The sequence below is a fragment of the Vipera berus genome (assembly GCF_964194415.1).
Source record: "Vipera berus genome assembly, chromosome: 1".
Lineage (NCBI taxonomy): Eukaryota > Metazoa > Chordata > Lepidosauria > Squamata > Viperidae > Vipera > Vipera berus.
In genome coordinates, this window is record NC_138202.1 from 668,231 (window position 1) to 688,148 (window position 19,918).

Genomic DNA, 19,918 nt, shown 5'->3' on the forward strand with positions numbered 1-19,918 from the left:
CGACATCACGTGAAGTATTAATACCACTTTATAATGCCTTGGTAAGGCCACACTTGGAATACTGCATCCAGTTTTGGTCACCACAATGTACAAAAAAAATGTTGAGACTCTAGAAAGAGTACAGAGAAGAGCAACAAAGATGATCAGGGGACGGGAGGCTAAAACATACGAGGAACGGTTGCTGGAATTGGGTATGTCTAGTTTAATGAAGAGAAGGACAAGGGGAGACAGGATAGTAGCCTTCCAGTATCTCAGGGGCTGCCCCAAACAAGAGGGAGTCAAGCTATTCTCCAAAGCGCCCGAAGGCAGGACAAGAAGCAATGGATGGAAACTAGTCAAGGAGAGAAGCAACCTAGAACTAAGGAGAAACTTCCTGACAGTGAGAACAATTAACCAGTGGAACCACCTGCCTCCAGAAGTTGTGGATGCTCCAAGACTGGAAGTTTTCAAGAAGAGACTGGACAGCCATTTGTCCAAAATGGTATAGGGTTTCCTGCCTGAGCAGGGGGTCACTAGATGAAATTGAAGTTCCCTTCCAACATCATCATCATCATCATCATCATTATTATTATTATTATTATTATTATTATTATTATTATTATTATTATTATTATTAATTATTATTATTATTATTACCCAATGGCTGGCCAGAAAGCCTGGGAGCAGAGAAAGACGGTGAAGCAGGGCAGGCGACGTGCAGGAGTTCCGAGCCCTGGCCAGCAAACTGACCTGGCCGGAGGACATCCTGCTCAGGTACTTCAAGGACGGGTTAAACTACGACCTCTACGACGCCTGCCTCCCTCAGGGGGACCCCCGCCGGGTCCAAGGCTGGTACGTCCTGGCTGAGGAAGCGGAGATCGACCTGGCCAAGAGGCAACGCCCAGGGGCAGGTGGCCATCGGAGCCGAGCCGCGAACCAGCGAAGCCACCGTCAGCAACCAAGAGAACCTCGGGCTGTTTCAAATGCAGGAAAGAGGGTTACCCTGCGCCGCCGAATGCCGCTCGTGCACCCCTACCCAAAAGCCCGACAGAGCTCCAGCTGGAAAACTCGGAAAGAGCCCAGCGAGGGAAGGGAACTCCGGCCAACCCAGGAGGAACGTCCAACTCGTCAGATGACAGCTCAGAGGACGAAGCCCTGGTAAGTGGACCTGTTGCGCCCCTCAGCCGGACAGGAGAACCGTTGGCCCCTGGCATGCCCGAGGGGGTGGAAGGCAGGGTGCTAACTGACTCTGGCTGCCTCGTAAGCCCAACATTAGTGGGGAACTGAGGAATTCCGCGGAGGAGGCTGAAGGACCCGATCTTGTTCGGTCACTTAGATGGGCCCACAGCAGGGGGGGCGATGCCTGCCATGCTAGCCGCGCTGCCCGTTCAGCTCACCCTAGGCGACCACGGAGAGACTATAGTGTTCGTGGTGACCCCTGGCATGGCATGCCCTCTAATTCTGGGCATGGCGCGGCTGGCTAAGTGGAACCTGGTGGTGGACTGGAGAATGGCGGAACTCAGATTCCCGAAAGGGGACCTGGACAAGGCACCGGCCCGGCCCCGAAACGGTGCAGCCCTGGCCGAGAAAGCAGCGGTAGTGGGGCAGGAAAGGAACTACCAGACACACCGGAGGAGTATAGAGGCCTGGCTGAAGCGTTCAGCGAGGAGAGGTCCAATGAACTGTGTGCTGCCACCATGTGGTTGTTTTGGGGAAAATAACAGCATGCTAACTCAGAGCCAGCCCTTGCCTATTCTGTCCCTATGTTACGACGTTTTTCCTCCTCCTCCTGACTCTGTGCCTTCACCCCTCCCCTTTCTGGGACGGACTTCCTCCTTCTCCTTGCTCCTTTGTGTTTCATCTCCTCCTCCATAACCGGCAGACACACGTGCAGACACTGTGAGTCGTTACTGTCTTCTGACCTTGAAAATACCGTCTATGCATCATCTACCTCACCTTGTTTTGCTGTACTCTTCTCTGCATGCAAATAAAGGTACTTCTGGATGATAAAAGGTACTTTCACGAGTTCTGCTATCTGGCAAAGACTGTTAACAATGATAGTATCCGCTTATACAGGCCAGGCACAGGGGTCTTAGCAAGGGGAAAAATCATTAAATGACAGTCTGATCCAGAATAAACTGCCCCTCACCGGCCCACGGACTGTGCGATAGAAATCTGGGCGCGAAACTCCCCAAACTGGCTGTGGAATTCTGGGACTTGAAGTCCACAAGTCTCGAAGTTGCCGAGTTTGAAGACCCCTGAGCTAAGGGCCACAAAACTTTGTTACCCAAATAGTTCAGAATTATTATTTTGGCCTTGCTTTCCTCAACGGACCAAGTAACTTCTCAAGAAGCATAATTCAAGGGAGTTGTATGGATGGCGCGCACGCACGCACACACACACCCTACACGTGTGTGCATGCAAACGCAGCCAGAAACTTTGGCTGGGTCCAACTTGGTGGACTCAACCTAGTGGTTCCATCCAGGAGCCCCCAATTTCTCCGAAGGGAAGAGAGGGGTCTGCCCTCTTTAACTGGGGAAGGGGCTAAGACTTTGGAGAGAAAAAATGTATTTTACCGTATTCCCGCACAGAGCCCCGGAACTGAAGGACACACATCATTTGTGCACGTGGACCCCAATCCTTCCACTCCTTTGCAGCCTCAGGCGCCACAAAGCGGACCTTTTCCTGGAGATTTGTGGTAAATAAGAGACTAGATTTTCTACGAGTAAATTGCAATAACAGACCACCTGGAACTACAACTTTGCTGCTGTTTAACCCATCATCTATTTTTTATTTCATATGTGTTTTGTAGGACAGGTCAAATAGACGTAGAAGCTTATAAATTTTGGATCTGTTTTGCAGGGGGGGGGGGAGCTTATGATTGTTGAGACAGGCTGGCCAGTGTTCAACCAGAAAGAAAATATGGGGTTTTTTTTGTCTTTTTTCAATTCAATTTTTTGTTTAATGTTCTTGTCTAGTTTTGTTACGTCTTATTTTTTTTCTTTCTTTTGGTATTTTAGTCTTTTGAATAAAATTGGGGGGGGGGAAAGTGAGTGCCTTTCCCATCCTTGTTTTTGTGGGGGGGGGGGAGAGAAAGAGGCAATTGGTGCAAGGGGAGCAGCTCAGCCCTGCCTGAGGCTAACGGGCAAAAGCAGACTGGCTGGCACAGAAGCGGCACGGACGCTTCTTTGCACTTTAAATTGTCTTTTCAGTTTAGGGGGTAAAAATAAGGTGGGCTCCCTTACCAGCACCCCTCTAGGCTGACCCTCAACTGGAGGCCTCCGTGTTTTGGGTGGTCCGATGCCCGCCTAAACGGCCAGGCTCCGATCTCATAAAGCCATCTAAAAAATCTCTTCCTTGGCATAACCTGAAAGGACCCCAGCCTGAGGGCAAACGCTGCCAAGGGGGGGCGGGGCAGCTGAAGGACTATTGGGGGAGGCTGAACAGCCAGGCGGGGGGGGGAACTGGGGGGTGGGTAGTAGTGCCCATCTTCAGCCGGGCCTGGGGGCAGCTCAGCTCCAAGGAGACCCTGATGTGGGTGGGAACTCTCCTCCTGGATCGGATCGGCCCCCAGCAGCTCCGCGGTGGTCCCCAAATTAAACGGGGGTCTTTTCAGGAAGACTTCTCAGGATTTCCCCACTGAGACCCCCAGCCCCTCCCACATCAACCCGGGTGCCCTGATAGGGTGAGGGTCTGAATCGGGACTTTCATAGGTGGTCCTTGACTTAAAACAATTCGGTTAGTGACCATTTTAAGTTACAACGAACGGAACAGAATACCGAACGTATGAATACAGAATACTTCACCGCCGTTCACACGGCCGTTGCGGTTTACCCACGGTCACGTGATCAAAATTTGGAGGTTTGGCAACTGGCAGGTACTTACGACGGTTGCCGTGGTCTCCCTTCTGCGACCTTCTGACAAGCACAGTCGAGGAGGAGGAGGCCGGATTCGTTTAACAACCGCATTGCTAACTTAACAACTGCACTGATTCAGTTCATGGCCGGGGCAAGAAAAGTTGTAAAATGGGGCAGCGAACAACTCTCTTCTCTAGCAAAAAGAATTTGGGGCCCAGCTGAGGTTGTTAAGCTGAGGAACTACCTGTCCTTCTGCCAAAGGGTGTGAAATTCCCAGCCTTCTCTCCCTTCCTTCCCGGAGGAGGACCAGGCTGAAACAGACTCGGAAGCAGAGATGGGAAGAAGAGCCGCCAAACGCCGCCATCCTGTCTTGTTGGTGCCCGGCTGCCAGCCTCCGCCCAAGCGCTGAAGGGGAGAGCTGGCACAGTTTACCCTGCAATACCATTTCTTTTTGGAGGGGGGGTGTAGATGCAACTTTGCAAAGTTTATTTACAAACTGTGGTGGAGACACAAGTGTGTGTGTGTGTGTGTGTGTTTCGGGGAGGGAGGGGCAGAGGCCTGGACCCCCATCTTGGGCTGAGCTCCAGCATCTCCTAAGTTGGAAAGAAGCGACTTGGGGAGGGGTCAACAGCCTTTCTTCCCTCCTCTGGCGCACTCCAACCACATTCAGTCCCCGCATTCTCGGGATTGTAGCCCCCAGTCCTGGAGGGGGGGAAGGAGGCAGAGGCCGGTGAAGGTTCTGACCAGAAAAGTACGCAGGGGGTGGAGCCACCTGCCCCCTCTCCCCGTCTGCCCCCAGGCTGGGCTGCTGGGGGCTCTCAGCCCCACGTCCTTCTCCACCAGCGGCGTGGGGGAATTCAGCCCAATTGCCAATTCCCGCAGCCGCTTCCATGGGCAGCCGTGGTGGGGCAGGAAAGAGTCAGGCGGCCAGCGGTCCACGCGGGCACCCCTCCGCCTCCATTCCCGCTCGGAGTGGGCACCCCCTGGCACAGTCGAGGCATCAGGAAGGCAGCCCCAGCACCCCTTCGCAGAGACTCCCAGGCCCAGCATCCTGTTCCAAGCACAGCAGCCACGCGCCTCTGACTCTCTTTCCGGCCTGAGGTTATTTGGGGGGGGTGGGGGGCTTAAATGCAGAGGTGGTCGAAGGGGTGGGGTGCTGTTCACTGCGGGCCGATCCTCTGCCTGCCGCCATCGTTTGCTTGGAGCGTTCCCCGCACTCCAGCCTCTGCCGGCCCCCCGCCGGGCCCCCCCCCGAGCAGGGAGACAAATCGCCCCTCCCCTCTCCGTGACGACTCTCGCCGTCCGCCAGAAGCGGCTCTCCTTGGGGCAGCCACCGGACCGTGGCCCCCGGACCCTCGGGACGGAGCCCGTCTGCCGACTACTTCTTCCCCGCTGGGGGGGCCTCTTCGGAGGGGAGGGGCTCGGGCTCCCAGAGGAGGAACTCGTGCAGGAGGGTGTTGACCGTCTCCGGACACTCCAGCATGACCATGTGGCTGCCCTCGTCTATCACCTTCAGGAAGGCCAGCAGCAGGATCTGGGGGCAAAGAGGGAGGGGGGGGTCAGAGGTGGCCCTTGGGCTGTGCACGGGGCTGCTCTTTGGGTGCCCTTTGCACCCTGCACTCCCGCTTTCAGCGCAGAGGGCAATATCTGTGTGTCTATTTGTGTGTGTGTGTGTGTTTCACTTGCGCCTTGGTGCAAACTCCAAGCACCACTGGTCCTGCCTGCAACAGCTCCCCCCTCAAAGATCAGCAGCTTCTCTGACCCACAACCTGCCCCTCCCCCACTCAGTGAGACTTTGACTTAAATAAAATTTTAAGGGTGGGGGGAGCAGATTGAGGAGGGCTGTTGTGCTTCCCCCAGAAATTGTGCAGACTGGACAAACTTTGCCTCCACCAAGTCCAACGTGGCACTCAGCCCCCCTCCTGCCCCCCCAATCTTGGCAAATCTGAGTGCAATCAGGTGACCAATATCTCCGGCTTCCTTGCAAGCTCCTCCCTCCATTCTGGGTCCCGCCCTGATTTTCATCAAGCCAGCCTTACTGCATCTGGGCACATCTGCCCGAAGGCCCCCCTCACCCCCCCTCGCATCCTCCAAGGGCAGCAAAGGGGACCCCCCCATTTATAAGCCTTGTGGTTTTACTCGAAAGGAAGCCAGCCGGGGCTCCTTGGGGGGTCCCTACCTCTGCCATGCGCTGGTCCTCCTCCACGGGCACAAACTTGTCGTGCATGCCATGCACCAGCAGCACCGGCACGGTCAGCTCGGCGTGGTAGACCTCGTCCCCCTCCGGCCAGTACTGCCCGCTCATCATGGCCCGCAGGACGAAGGAGGAGACGTTGAAGGCGTTGCCCTCCCTCAGCAGCTGCTTCTCCTTGGCGCCCTGGCGGGCGAAGCCGGCTCTGCCAGGGCAAAGGGCGGCGGGTCAGCACGTTGGGGGGGGCAGGGACCCCGCAATTCCCGGCTGTGCCGAGGCAAAGCGGAACCCCAGCCTGCCCGGGAGAGGGAGGGCCGTTGGGGTGGGGGGTTTAAATCTGAGCCCCCCAAACAGATGGGCAGGGTCTGGCAGTCTGGGGGGAAAAAGCCGCCACCATCTTCACGTGGCCCGTGGGGAAGGTGCCCGGGAAGAAGAGCCCCTGTTGCCTTCAGGGGGGTCACGCGTGGCGGGTGGGCAGCCCAGTCGTGGCAGGGGAGGTCCGCCCCCTCCCGCCCCCCCCTCCCCGGGAGGCTCACTTGAGGAAGCTCCAGGCCAGGCAGGGCGAGAGGCAGCGCAGCAGGCAGGGGGGCATGTTGAAGATGGAGCAGAGGCTGGGCTCCAGGGCGGTGGGCCCCCCCCCGTTGATCATGACCACCTTGTGGACCAGATCCGGGTATTCGTGGGCCAGGAAGGTGCAGAAGGAGACCCTAAGAGGGGGGGACAAGCAGGGCGGGCGATCAGGCAGCGCCAAGGGGGGGCCTCTCTGCCCCCCACGGGGAAGCTGAGAGCCTCCACGCTCAGAAGCATTGGATCAACGTTTGGGCGCTTGTCAACCGGCATCTCTTTATACGAGGGTTGCAGCGTCCTGGGTTCACAGGGTCGCCCCTGGCGACCTCCCCAGCCAGCCTCCAACAAGCAAAGTCAATGGGGGGGGAAGCTGGATTCGCTTAACGACTGCGTGATTCGCTTAGCAACTGCAGTGACTCGCTTAACAACCACAGCAAAAAAATCACTGTAAACTCAGAGGTAATGCACTACATCATCTTGCTTTGGGATGTAAATTGTGGTCCGGTTGTGGCCGTAAGTTGAGGATGGCCCACCTCCAGGAAATCATCAGGAGACCCCCCCCATCCCCTTCCCCTCTTACCCGTACGAGTGTCCAACCAGGATGTTCCTTTTCTTGGCGTATCGCTTGAACAGGCTGCGCATGTCTTCCGCCAGGGCGTAGAAGGTGTAGGCGGCCGCGATCTGGGGGGCGGAGCTGGCCCCGTGCCCGGCCAGGTCGGGGGCCACCACCTCGTAGCCCAGCTGGGTGAAGAAGTCCACCTGCTTTTTCCAGATGTCCGAAGAGCCGCCCACCCCGTGGATGAAGAAGAGTACCACGTCCCGGTGGGTCCCCTTGCAACTGCTGATGTACTTGGTGCAGTCAATGTGGACCACTCTTTTGGGCTTCTGCCGGCGGCGTTTCAGTGCCGTGCCCCCGCTGGCTGGGGGCATCGTGGCTGGATTCGCATCCGAGACCTCTGCCTCCACCATGCTCTGGCCCTCGGTGCCGTTCTGGCCTTGCGTGACGTCCGGCTGCTGCCCTGCCTCGCCCAGGTTCTCGATGACCATCTGCCCGTTGCGGTACACGGCGATCCGGCGTTTGCAGTGCACGGCGCCCGTCTTCTGGGGCTCCTCTTCCTCCTCCTCCTCCTTCGTGCCGGGTGGCCAGGAGGGGGCGACGTGCTTCACCCGCAGGACCCGCCCGGGCTTCACCTCCACGAAACTGTAGCCGTTGCTGGACTCGACCGGCTCCAGGGGCCCCACGACGTTGGGCGCCTTGCCCAGCAGGCAGCAGAGAAGCCCGTCGGCGATGCTGGTCAACATGGCGACACCTGGGGGAGGCGTGGAAGGAAGGGGGTCAGGCAGCTGTTCATGAGGGGCAGCGCGTCCCGAAGGAGACACCCGGCACCCCTGGCAGAGAGGCCGCTGATGCCGCCGTTAGGGCAGTTAGTGACAGAAAGAGGGACCCTCCCAGTAAAGGAGAATCTTTGCAGCTCGGGGTTGAAATGAGGGGTCCCTGGTGGTCTCTGAGCTGGGCTGTTTTCTGGCAGACCTTTCACGACCCAACTAGGTAACACCATCAGTGCTGGTAAGGAGTGGGGTTACATAAACAAAACCCTGATGATGTTGGGTCATGAAAGGTGTGCAAGAAAACAACCCAGTTCAGAGAGCACCAGGGACCCCCAAGTACAGACTGGGCGAGACCCGGCTCAAAAACAGCCACTTTGAGAATGGACCTCGGAGTCCTAGTGGACGATCGCTTGGCCGTGAGCCAGCCGTGTGCGGCAGCAGCCAAAAAAGCTAACACAATCCTGGGTTGTATAAACCGAGGCATAGAATCAAGATCACGCAAGGATTAGTCCCGCTTTATAAAACTCTAGTGAGGCCACAGCTGGAATACTGCAGCCAGTTTTGGTCACCGCATCCCAAAAAAGATGTTGGAAAAAATTCAGAGAAGAGCAAGTAAGATGATCCAAGGCCTGGAGATTAAAACATATAAGGAATGACACACGGATCTCTCCCTCTCTCTCTCTCCCTCTCTCTCCATTCTCTCTTTCTCTCTCTCCATTCTTTCCTTCTGTTTCTCTCTTTCTCTGTTTCTTTCTTTTCCTTTCTCTTTCTCTCCCCAAGGAGAGATTCAACCTAGGAATAAGGAGAAATTTCTTGACACCGAGGACAATCAACCGGCGGAGCAGGAGTTGCCTCCAGAAGTTCTGGTTCCTGCATCACTGGAGGCCTTCAAGAAGAGGCTGGACTGCCACCTGTCCGAAACGGCGGCGTAGTAGGGACTCCTGCTTGGGCAGGGGGTTGGACTAGATGACCTCCGAGGTTCCTTCCAACTCTGTTATTCTGATTCTTTCTTTCTCATTCCTTTCTTTCTCTCTCTCCTTCCCCCCCCCTCCATTCTCTCTCTGCTTCTGACTTTTTCCCTCTCTGCTGCTCCCTGTTTTAATCTAAAGTAAACTGAGATAGTGGCCTGAGTGAGTTGTCAATGGAGTGGACAGAGAAGGGGCACGGTTGCTGTGGGGGGGGGCCTGGACCCCCTCCCCTGCTCAGCCACCTACTTCTTGACCCTTTGCAACCGACGCTTTCTGTGTCCAGCAGACTCCAAGGCTACGTTTCACTACACTGTTTCAGGCAGGGTGTGTGTGTGTGTGTCTTTCTGGGGCACACCTACTGTCACAATGCCCACCTGGTGACACAGCTGGTCATCCATCCAGGCTGGGCCATCAGAGCGGGAGTCATCAGCACAGAGTTTAACCCCCCAAGGACATCCGCAGGCCTAGAATTGGTCGGCAGAGCTGGATGGATCTCCGGATCTTTCCCTTAAATCCACTCCTGCTTCTCCTACTTAAATCACGGAAGGGAAGGTGACTTTCCCTTTAAGACAACCTGGATCCGGAAGACCTTCGCCAATGGACTGAGAGTCACCCAGAAATTAGAATAGAATAGAATAGAATAGAATAGAATAGAATAGAATAGAATAGAATAGAATAGAATAGAATAGAATAGAATAGGGAAGGGACTCTTGAAGGTCCTCTAGTCCAGCCCCCTGCTCAAGCAGGAGAACCTATACACTCAGACAAATGACTGTCTACAGTCAGTTCCCAGTTTCACCCCTCACCTAGAAAACTAACATCTCAGCCATTAAACAAGGCCATATCACCTGAAGTGGACTAGTCTGAATTGAAGAAGCTTCCTGGATGAGAAGCGAAAGGTCTTAAGGAAAAATCAGCTGCCTTCAGAATAAAAGCTCCTTTGGGACAATCATTGCCTGGAGGGACGAGAGCCTCCAGAAGACATGCAACCTTGTTTTAGAATAGGATAGAGCCGGAAGGGACCTTGGAGGTCTTCTAGTCCAGCCCCCCGCTCAAGCAGGTGAGCCTACACCGTCTCAGACAAGTGACTGTCCAGCCTCTTCTTAAAAGCCTCCAGTGATGGAGCACCCATGATTTCTTGAGGCCAGTTGTTCCACTGGTTAACTGTCCTCACTGTCAGGAAGTTTCTCCTTAATTCCAGTTTGCTTCTCTCTTTGGTCAGTTTCCAACCGTTGCCCTCTGGTGCTTTGGAGAATAGCTTGACTCCCTCTTCTTTGGGGCAGTCCCTCAGATACTGGAAGACTGCTATTGTGTCTCCCCTATTTCTTCTTTTCTCTAGACTGGCCAAACCCAAGTCCTGCAGCCGTCCTTTGTATGTTTTAGTCTCCATTTTAGTTCCTCATTTTGTTGCTTTGCTTCTGGGGTGGGGGACCTCTGACCTTGCCCCCCCCCCACACACACTTCTTGCGACTGGAAGAAGCCTCGTCCAGGAGAGGCTGCCCGCGGTGCATTGAGGGGCATTCAGAGGGCAGCTAGCAGAGCTTTCTTTGGCTGGCTGCCCAAGCCCCCAGGGCTGGCGCCAGCCATTCTGGAAGCCTCCTGATTTAATTAGCAGGCCGTTAACCTAATTGCTGCCTGCAGAATGGAGCACCCGTAAAGCGCCTCCTGCATTCACCAAGAGAGGTCAGAAAAATCCTCTTTGGAAGGAACAGAACTCAGGAGCCCTCAAGGTTAAGCCAGGACTTGCCAAGCCTGAGCAAATGATCCAAGATAGGATGGCAAGGTTTTCCTTTGGATAATGACACTCAAACCCATCGCCCAGCTAACAGGGCCACCTGACCTTCATGGGGTACGAAGGACCTCCCGACGAGTGGTTTGGGGTTAGGGTCTTCTCAGTGAGGGAAGGGGCTTGGCTTGCACAAGTACTGCTTCATGAAGGCCTTGGCTGGCTGGGGAATTTTAATGTATGCCGATTAATGTACGTTCAGAGTGACAATAAAGTTATTATTCTACTCTACTCTACTCTACTCTACTCTACTCTACTCTACTCTACTCTACTCTACTCTACTCTACTCTACTCTACTCTACTCCATTCTGTTCCACTTCACTCCACTCCATTCTATTCCATTCTAATCTGCTTTCTATTCTACTACTATTCTTCAAGAATTCCAGCTGGGAATTTGGGGACCTGAAGTCTACAAGTCTGAAAGTTGCCAAGATTGGACTCCCCTGCCCTCAACTTTCCAAGTAGAGAGATGGGGAGGTGGGCTGCAGACCCCACCCTGATGGAACTTCTGGTTTGCTTCTTCTCCAATTTGGAGAGCTCCTAAAAGTGAGACATGATCTATGTAAGTACCGTACTGACCATAATGGACCCTTACGGCTGTAAGTCAAGATGGTCAGAAAGTGGTTCATTACGTAAACAATCCAATTTTAATCACCTTAGTTGCTCTTCTCTGCTCTCTTTCTGGAGTCTCAAAATCTTTTTAGATTAGATTAGATGATTGGATTGGATTGGATTGGATTAGAATAGAATAGAATAGAATAGAATAGAATAGAATAGAATAGAATAGAATAGAATAGAATAGAATAGAATAGAATAGAATAGAATAGAATAGAATAGAATAGAATAGAATAGAATAGAAGCTGGAAGGGACCTTGGAGGTCTTCTAGTCCAGCCCCCTGCTCAAGCAGGACAACCTATACCATCTAAGACAGGTGATTGTCTAGTCTCTTCTTAAAATCTCCAGTGATGGAGCATCCACAAATTCTGGTGGCAAGCTGATCCACTGGTTAATTGTCCTCACTCTTAGGAAGTTTCTCCTTAATTCCAAGTTGCTTCTCTCTTTGGTCAGTTTCCAACCACTGTTTCTCATCCTTCCCTCTGGTGCTTTGGTGAATGAGACCCCCTCTGCCTTGTGGCAGCCCCTCAAATACTGGAATACTGCCATCATGTTGCCCCCGTTTCTTCTTTTCTTTAGACTAGCCAAACCCAAGTTCCGCAGCCGTATTGTAGTGACCAGAACTGGATGCCATGTTCCAGGTGTGGTGTGGTCTTACCAAGGTCTTGTAAAGTGGTAGTAACATTTCACTAAAAGGTCCACATGTTCAATTCCCTGCAGAGTTTCAACCCACAGGAGAATGTGGACTGTATTCGAAAGAGCGGCCTTGGTCTTTCAAAGGCAGATGGACTGCTGACTCTTGTCCTGGCAGATCTGATCTCCAGTCAGAACTGAAGAAGCTTCTTGGATGAGAAGCATTCAAACAATGCTCTTCCCCTTCACTCCTTCACCCTTTCCAAACTAGCCACCCGTCTAACCTTCGATCCATCCAAGAGGTGCCGGGCTGGGCGTGATTTCATGGGAGCTGCCATGGGAGAGAATTCAGAGCTGGCAACATGGCTGCCCGTCGCCTCTGCCAAACCCGTCTTCCGTGAGCCCAGCGGAGAATAAAATGAGCCTTCCTGAATGGCAGGAGGCCGTCGTTAAAAGAAAACGGAGGGGAAGAGGAAGGGGGGAGAGGATGCTGGTAACCATGGAGACCAGGGCAGGCTTGGGTACCGCTCTGACGGATTGGAAGGAGGAAGTTGCCGATTGCATAACCACCAGATGGTTGAGTCAGGGAGGGGGTGTGTTGCATAAGTCTCCCTCCCCCTCCTTTTTTGGGGGGGGGGGCTTTAGACACCGTAGAGGAAAAACCTAGAGACTCTGTGGGGTCCTTGATGCTCTCCGAGCTGGGTTGTTTGCTGGCAGACATTTCACTGTGTTTCATTCAAGTAACCTCATCAGTGCCAGTTGGGTCATGAAACATCTGCAAAAACCCCCACCAAGCTCAGAGAGCACCAAGGACCCCACAGTTCTCCTCCTCCTCCTCCTCCTCCTCCACTCCTTTCTAGCACTGATTATGTTCCGTGGTTGGGTCAAGAAACGTCTGCAAGAAAGCAGCCAAACTCAGAGAGCACCAAGGACCCCACAGTCGTCCTCCTCCTCCTCTTCTTCCTCTCCGCAAACCACCCTCTCTTCTAGCACTGATGATGTTACCCAGCTGGGTCCTGAGACGTCTGCAAGAGATCCACTCAGCTCGGAGAGCACCAGGGACCCAGCCGTTCAACCCTGAGCCACGAGGATTCTCCTCTCTTAAGAGACTCGCCCTAATTAAGAAGCAAAGGCCAGCATCTTAAACGCCACCTGCTGCCTTGGGGCCGCAGTCCCAGCTCCAGAGAGGATCCCAGGAGGGTCTCTGGTCGAGCTGGTGGGTCTGGGGAGCTGAAGTCCAGCTCCTTTGGACACGACCGTGCTGAGGAAGGCCCCCCTCTTTCTTCCTCCGTGCATCAGGGTTCACACAGCCTTTGAGGTCCTCCACCATGTGCAGCCTGGAGGGGAGACCCCAGCCTCCCTCTCCTCCTGAAGGCCACCCCAAGGGTCTCCGGGATGCTGGGTGGCTCCCCCAGCCGCCCAAATGGGAACAGAAGCAGCCCCATTTCCTCACCCCTCTACAGCCCTGGAAGGGGGCTGCAGCAGCTGAGCAGCTTCCTGGTAGGACCCCCCCTGCAGACTTCCATCATCGCTCCAGTTTTTTCTCTCCCCTTCACCTTTGTTCCAAACAGCAAATGAAAATTTTGTGTCAGCAAAAAGAACCAGAAGCTCTGGATCCCCCATGATGCTTTTCTTTTTTTTTGGGGGGGGGGGAAATATCAGCAATAATGATTCTCTCCTTCTTTCTATAACCCCCCCCTTTCTCCTCCTGACCCCTCAAATACACTGATGGTCCTGAGCAAGTATGCAGAAGTTTCACACACCTGCAAATCAACTTTTTTAAAAAAAATAAGAGCTGTTGTTTGGGGGAAGGATTGCGATTTTATTTATTTATTTTGCCGTTTTGAGATTTGCTCTGGGCCTCCCTCCAGAGTGAGGTTTTTCTGCAACTGAGCAATATCCCATTTCAGGGCAGATGCCGAAGGAAGTGAAACGGCCTGCAATGCAGCAGCCACCGGCCTTTTAGCAGATGTTTTCCAAACACGACTGCCTGGGGGCCAGAAATGGCCTTCAAGTGGTTTCATGAAACTGGTAATTAAGTGCCAATAATCTCTTGCATTGTTGTTACAAAACACAGGAACACGGGTCCAACTGCTTGCTATTAGGTGGACGGAGTCAGCAAAGCGTAGGGCTTCCTTGTAGAATTTAATAAGTACCACTTTATAAAACCTTAGTAAAGGCCACGCTTGCAATTCTGCATCCGGTTTTGATCTCCACAATATAAAAAAGATGTTAAAGCTCCAGAAAGGGTGCAGAGAAGAACAAAAAAACAGGGACTGGAGGCGAAAACCTATAAAGAACGATTGCAGGAATTGGGTATGTCTAATCCGGAGAAAAGAAGGACTAGGAGAGACAGAATAGCAGCGTTCCAGTATTTGAGGGGCTGCCCCAAAGAAGAAGAGGGGGTCCCACCTATTCTCCAAAGCGCCCAAAGGCAGGACGAGAAACAATGGCTGGAAACGAATCAAGGAGAGAAGCAACCTGGAATTAAGGAGAAACTTCCTGGCAGTGAGAACAATTAACAATTAATTAACAATTAATTGACAATTAACCAGTGGAACTACCTGCCTCCAGAAGTTGTGGGTGCTCCATCACTGGAGGTTTTTAAGAAGAGGCTGGACAGTCTGGAACGGGACTAGAAGTCCCCCAAGGTGCCTTCCAGCTCTGATATTTTGCAACTTTGCTTTAAATATTGTTCCAAGACTGTGGGAGGTCTGGGCGAACACTCAGAAATGCTGGGGTGTAGGACACTTGAAGGATGGATAAGCTGCGGGTGGCGGAGGGGAACCCCAAGGCCTTGCCTTGCAAGGGAAGATTTTTATACCCATTCATGGGTTCAACATTATTGTGCAATTCCAAGACATCTGGGAAAGAGGCTCCTGGCGTTTTGAATCGGCAGCTGAGTTGTTCCTTCAGTTCCAAGCATGCAGAACCCACCTGAGGAAGCAACATGGGATGCAAGGGCATTTTCAGCCAGGAAACCCCGTTGATGGAGCTTTGCTGTCCGCAAAGCCTCTGGCAGCCCTTCTGAGGATTGGATTGAGGAGCCGGATCGAAGCCGCTGCAATTACAGCAGTCGGATTGATCCAGCCTCCTCCGCTAAGTCCCGGTATCGATTCGGAACGGCGGAATTCAAAACGTTAAATAAATCATGCAACTTTGCAACCGCAGGAGTTGGGAGAGAAGCGGAATCTGTGCTAAAAAGCCTCGGAGGAAGGTTAAATCCTCCTTGGATTGCTTGCCAGTCACGCACTCCTCAGCCACACACAATGTCCTCGGCACCTTTGCAAAGAACAGCAGGTTTCGCAGTGTGTGAATGGAAGCACGGATCACAGATTCGCCATTTCAGTCCGCTAAGGGGAATGTTCTAAAACAGGGATATCCATCGCTGGCCACTTTAAGTTGTGGACTTCAACTCCCAGAATCCCCCAGCCAGCGATGGCATTTTGATCTCCCTGGACCAAGGAGAGGTGAGGTTCATCCCTAGGGGGAAAAGCTTGTTTAATGCCGGGCTGGTTCTCATCCAATGGCATGAATGGGTGCTATTCGGCTAGGGGAGATGAAGATCACGCAAAGTCTTAGTCTCGCTTCATAAAGCCTTAGTAAGGGACGCGGTGGCTCAGTGGGTTAGGACGCTGACCTTGTCGATCAGAAGGTCGGCAGTTTGGCGGGTCAAATCCCGAGTGCCGCGTAGCAGAGTGAGCGCCTGTTACTCGTCCCAGCTTCTGCCAACCTAGCAGTTCGAAAGCACGTAAAAATGCAAGTAGAAAAATAGGGACCACTACGGTGGGAAGGTCACAGCGTTCCGTGTGCCTTTGGCGTCTAGTCATGCCGGCCACATGACCACGGAGACGTCCTTGGACAAGCGCTGGTTCTTCGGCTTTGAAATGGAGATGAGCACCGGCCCCTAGAGTTGGAAACGACTAGCACGCATGTGCGGGGGAACCTTTACCTTTACCTTTTAAGGCCACACCTGGAATACCTGCATCCAGTTTTGGTCACCCCATTACAAAAAAAGATGTTGCGACCTTGGGAAAAGTTCAGAGAAGAGCAGCTAAGATGATCCAAGGCCTGGAGATTAAAACATATGAAGGAAGGGTGTGGGATTCGGGTTTCGCCAGTCTAAAGAAAAGAAGGACCGGGGGGGGGGGGGTGGGACAGGATAGCAGCATTCCGGTATTAGAGAGAGGGGATCAACTTATTTTTCCAAAGCACTGGAGAGCAGGATAAGAAATGGTGGATGGAAGCTAATCAAGGAGAGAAGCAATCTGGAATTAAGGAGAAATGCCTTTGAGAACCATTAACCAGTGGAACAGCTTGCCACCAGAAATTGTGGGTGCTTCCTCACTGGAGGTCTTTAGGAAGAGTGGACAACCACTTGTCTGAAATAGAATAGGGTCCCCTGCTTAAGCAGGGGGTTGGGCTAGAAGACCTCCAAGGTCCCTCCCAGCTCTATTCTGATTGGTTGATAAAGCTGATTGAAAATGCGAGCCCATCTTTGTGACCTTTGAGGTGGCCCTAACGGCACAAGTGTCCCAACACGGCTTTAGTGCAGGGAGGTCCAGCTTTGGCTCACTGTCACAGCAAGCGTTTGAAAAATATGAATTCTTTAGGGTAAGTTAGCAGGATAACAGATTTGGAAGGGTCCTTGGAGGTCTTCTAGTCCAACCCCCTGCTTAGGCAGGAAACCTTCTATCATTCTGGGCCAATGGTTGTCACATACCTTCTTAAAAGCCTCCCATGATGGAGCACCTACAACTTCTGGTGGCAAGCTGTTCCACGGATTAATGGTCCTCGCTGTCAGGAAATTTCTCCTTAATTCCAGGTTGCTACTCTCTCTGTGATTGGTTTCCATCCGTTGCTTCTCGTCCTGCCTTCCTCCTCCCCCCCCCCCGGAAGGCCCAGTCAGATTCCGACTCCCAGCCTTGCCTGTCTGCAAGGGCCCCCCCCCATTTTTCCACCTCTCGAATGCTGGTTGAAGCAACCAAGGAAACCGTTTCCCTGACCTAGATTTTCGGGAGAATGCTGGCTTTATGTAACTGAATGTCAGCTGAAGGGGAGGGATGTGTGAAGCCAAATGCAGAGGCAGAATCGGCTTGCGGGACCTGCGGCCCTCCAGAGGGGGTGTGTTTTGCGTTTGTGTGTCTTTTCCTCACCTGACAGTGACTAATAAAAGCATCCCTGCCCCCCCCATCCCAAAGAAACACCTTGAGGCCTTCCCTGCTGGCATGGAGAGCAGGTGGGCCCCCCCTCCTTCGCTGGCCGCCAGCTGGCAAGGACACCCCAGGGTCAGAGGGAGAGGCTCTCCTGCCCACCAGCAGCGGTGGGGACCGGACCTCGCCCCGCTCCTGCAAACCTCTCCAGCAGCTGATGGCTCCTGCTTTCCTGCCTTGGCCTGCTGGTCGCCCTGGAGGAGATGCTTCCTCTCCTTGCAGGTATGACACAAACACACAAACACTGGGACTGAGGGGGGGAGGGGGTAGGAGAGAGAGAGGGAGAGGGAAAGAGAGAGAGGGAGAGGGAGAGAGAGAAAGAGGGAGGGAGAGAGGGAGAGAGAGAGAGGGAGAAAGAGAGGGAGGGAGAGAGAGGGAGGGAGAGAGAGGGAGGGAGGGAGAGGGAGAGAGAGAGGGAGAGAGAGAAAGAGGGAGGGAGAGAGGGAGAGAAAGAGAGAGGGAGAGAGAAAGAGAGGGAGGGAGAGAGAGAGAGAGGGAGGGAGAGAGAGGGAGAGAGGGAGAGAAAGAGAGAGAGAGAGAGGGAGGGAGGGAGGGAGAGAGAATTCTTTCAAAAGGACCCCCAAAAATGTCCCGCTTTGCTTGCTTGGGACTGACAGAGCACTTTCCTGGTTGAGGATGATCCAGGCCTCCCCACTCTTTGTCCACACCTTAACGCTCACACGCACACACCCACACGAAGGAAACCAACACCTTCACTCAGACACATAAAGTCGGACGGGTGCAGGGAAGAAGGGGGTGCACGAAGCGGGATTCGGGGGTCCCTCACCTGGGAGCGACAGAGTCGAGATCTGCTCTCAGTCGGTGGCATCCACCAGCACCCCTTTAACTCAGGGGCTCCCCAATCTTGGCCGCCTTAAGACCTGGGGACTTCAACTCCCAGAATCCCCCAGTCAGATTCTGGGAGTTGAAGTCCCCAGGTCTTAAAGCGGCCGAGGACAGAGACCGCTGCGTTAACTGATCCTGGGCAGGATCCCCTTTTGTGAGCTTCTGACAAGCGGAGTCAACGGGGGAAGCCACATTCACTTAGCAACTGGGTTACGAACTTCACAACTGCAAGGATTCACTTAACAACGGTGGCAAGAACGGTCGTCCAATGGGGCAAAGCTCTCTTGTCAAATTTGTCCCTTAGCAGCGTAAGTGTTGGTCTCCACTGCGGTCCGTACAAGCTGAGGACTGCCTGCCTTTGGGCAATGAATCCCTTTTCCGAAGCTTTGAAGGAGCCAGGATCTCCTGCCAGATCAGATTTGATCAGCAAAGCTGGGGGTGGGGAGAGGGGTGGGTGGGCTCCTGCTGACTGACCAGAAGGCCTCAACCCTCCATCCTCCACGTACCACCGGCTGCCCCACAGACCAGGGGGTAGTTCTGCAGCCTGAGCCGGGTCGCCACTGGCATATGCCAGGCCTGCCATGGGCATTTGGGCAGATCTGTCAACGCTGCACAATCCGTTCTGTGGCTGCCAGGCCCAATAAATGCTTGGCAACCCTCCTCCACACACAAACACACACACACCCCTGGCAGTTACCACGGCTTCCGGTGCTTGAAGAGCTTAAGGACTAGAAACTTTAGCTAAAGTATGGAATCGCAGGTTGCAAAGGGAGCCGGGAGGTCTTCTAGTCCAAGCCCCTGGCCCAGCACGAGAAACCTCAGCCTGTCCCAGACCCCTGGCTGATCTGGTTTTTCCCTTGAAACCCTCCAGGCATGGAAACCACCCCCCCAACCCCACGGAGGGCTGGTGGCTTTCCCACAGCTTCACCTCTCTCCCCTGCAGGAAATTCCCTCAGATTTTGAATTCAGAATTCCAGAAAATTTCCATCCAATTCTCCAGCAGCCACTTCTAAATTAGAGCCCCCCCCTTTTCCCTCCACCTGCTTTCCGAGCGGGTAGCTGTGCCTGCCGTTTTTAACGCCCCCCCAAGACGCCAGCAAGCCCCCCCCCACCACCACCACCCCGCGGACGGCAGGCGTGGGGCGGCCCTCCGGGGCTCTGCAAACCCTCCCCGCCCCTGGGACGAGGCAGGACCCCCTCCCGGAAGGGGGCCGCGGAGAGTCCCCCGCCCGCAGCGGGGCCAAGGACGGGTCAAGGCCCGGCGCTCCTCATCCGCTGATCCGCTTAGCGGCTTCGGAGGCGGCGGCCGTTCCGGTGGGGGGGGGCGCGCGGGGGGGCAAAGACCCCTCCGAAGGCGGCGGCGGCCGGGGCTGCACCCCGCCGCCAGCCCAGCCGGGTCTCGGAGCCCCGAGGGCGCGCCGGGGCCGGTGGGCGGGGGCGGATCGGGGCCGGGAGCGGAGGCGGCCGTCCGTTCAGCCCCCGCGGCCGAGGCGTTGGGCAAGCGGGGCAAGGCGGGGGGCTTCTTCCCGCAGCAGCCCCGCCCGGCCAGAGCTCCCCCCCCCCGCGGGCTCCGCCGCCGCAAGGGAGGAGGAGGGGGGGCCGGGGGGTCGCGGGGCGTCTCCACCCGGGCGGGATGCGGGCCGGGGTCTCCGTCGGGGAGGGTCCCGGGCGTCTCCCCCGCGCTGCCGCCCTCACCTCCTGCTCCGCGGCTGCCCGCCGGCCGGTCCCTTCAGCGCAGCGCCGCCGGCCCGGCCCGCCCCCTCCCGGGCTGTGGCGCGGGGGTGTCGGGGCGGCGGGCTGGGGGGTCCCTCCGCCCGGGCCGGCCGCCTGCGAGCGGGTCGGGGGCGGCGGCTGGAGCTCTGCCCGCGTCTCGGCGCCCCGCCGCAGCCATCGCAAGCGGCCGCAGAGCCCTCCGGCGGGGGGAGGGGCAGGA

At 54.8% G+C, this 19,918-nt stretch overlaps 1 protein-coding gene across 1 annotated transcript; it reads right to left on the minus strand.

Annotated features, from left to right (window-relative positions):
• Nucleotides 1–3,575: 3,575 nt before the first annotated feature.
• On the minus strand, nt 3,576–19,847 carry ABHD8 (abhydrolase domain containing 8). Its single transcript, XM_081342990.1, has 5 exons — nt 19,681–19,847; nt 7,175–7,904; nt 6,564–6,734; nt 6,016–6,232; nt 3,576–5,370 (listed from the first exon to the last, which is right to left on the minus strand). The coding sequence occupies exons 2-5, from the start codon at nt 7,894–7,896 to the stop codon at nt 5,215–5,217; spliced, it is 1,266 nt and encodes a 421-aa protein (XP_081199116.1). The 5' UTR covers nt 7,897–7,904; nt 19,681–19,847; the 3' UTR covers nt 3,576–5,214.
• Nucleotides 19,848–19,918: the final 71 nt, after the last annotated feature.

Excerpts from the sequence above, each read along its gene's own strand:
- ABHD8 (XM_081342990.1), bottom strand. The coding sequence starts at position 7,896 with ATGTTGACCAGCATCGCCGACGGGCTTCTCTGCTGCCTGCTGGGCAAG. Across the intron at positions 6,735-7,174 it reads CTGGTTGGACACTCGTACGG|GGTCTCCTTCTGCACCTTCC; the intron begins GTAAGAGGGGAA and ends CCCCCCTCTTAG. Across the intron at positions 5,371-6,015 it reads AGGACCAGCGCATGGCAGAG|ATCCTGCTGCTGGCCTTCCT; the intron begins GTAGGGACCCCC and ends CTTTGCCCCCAG.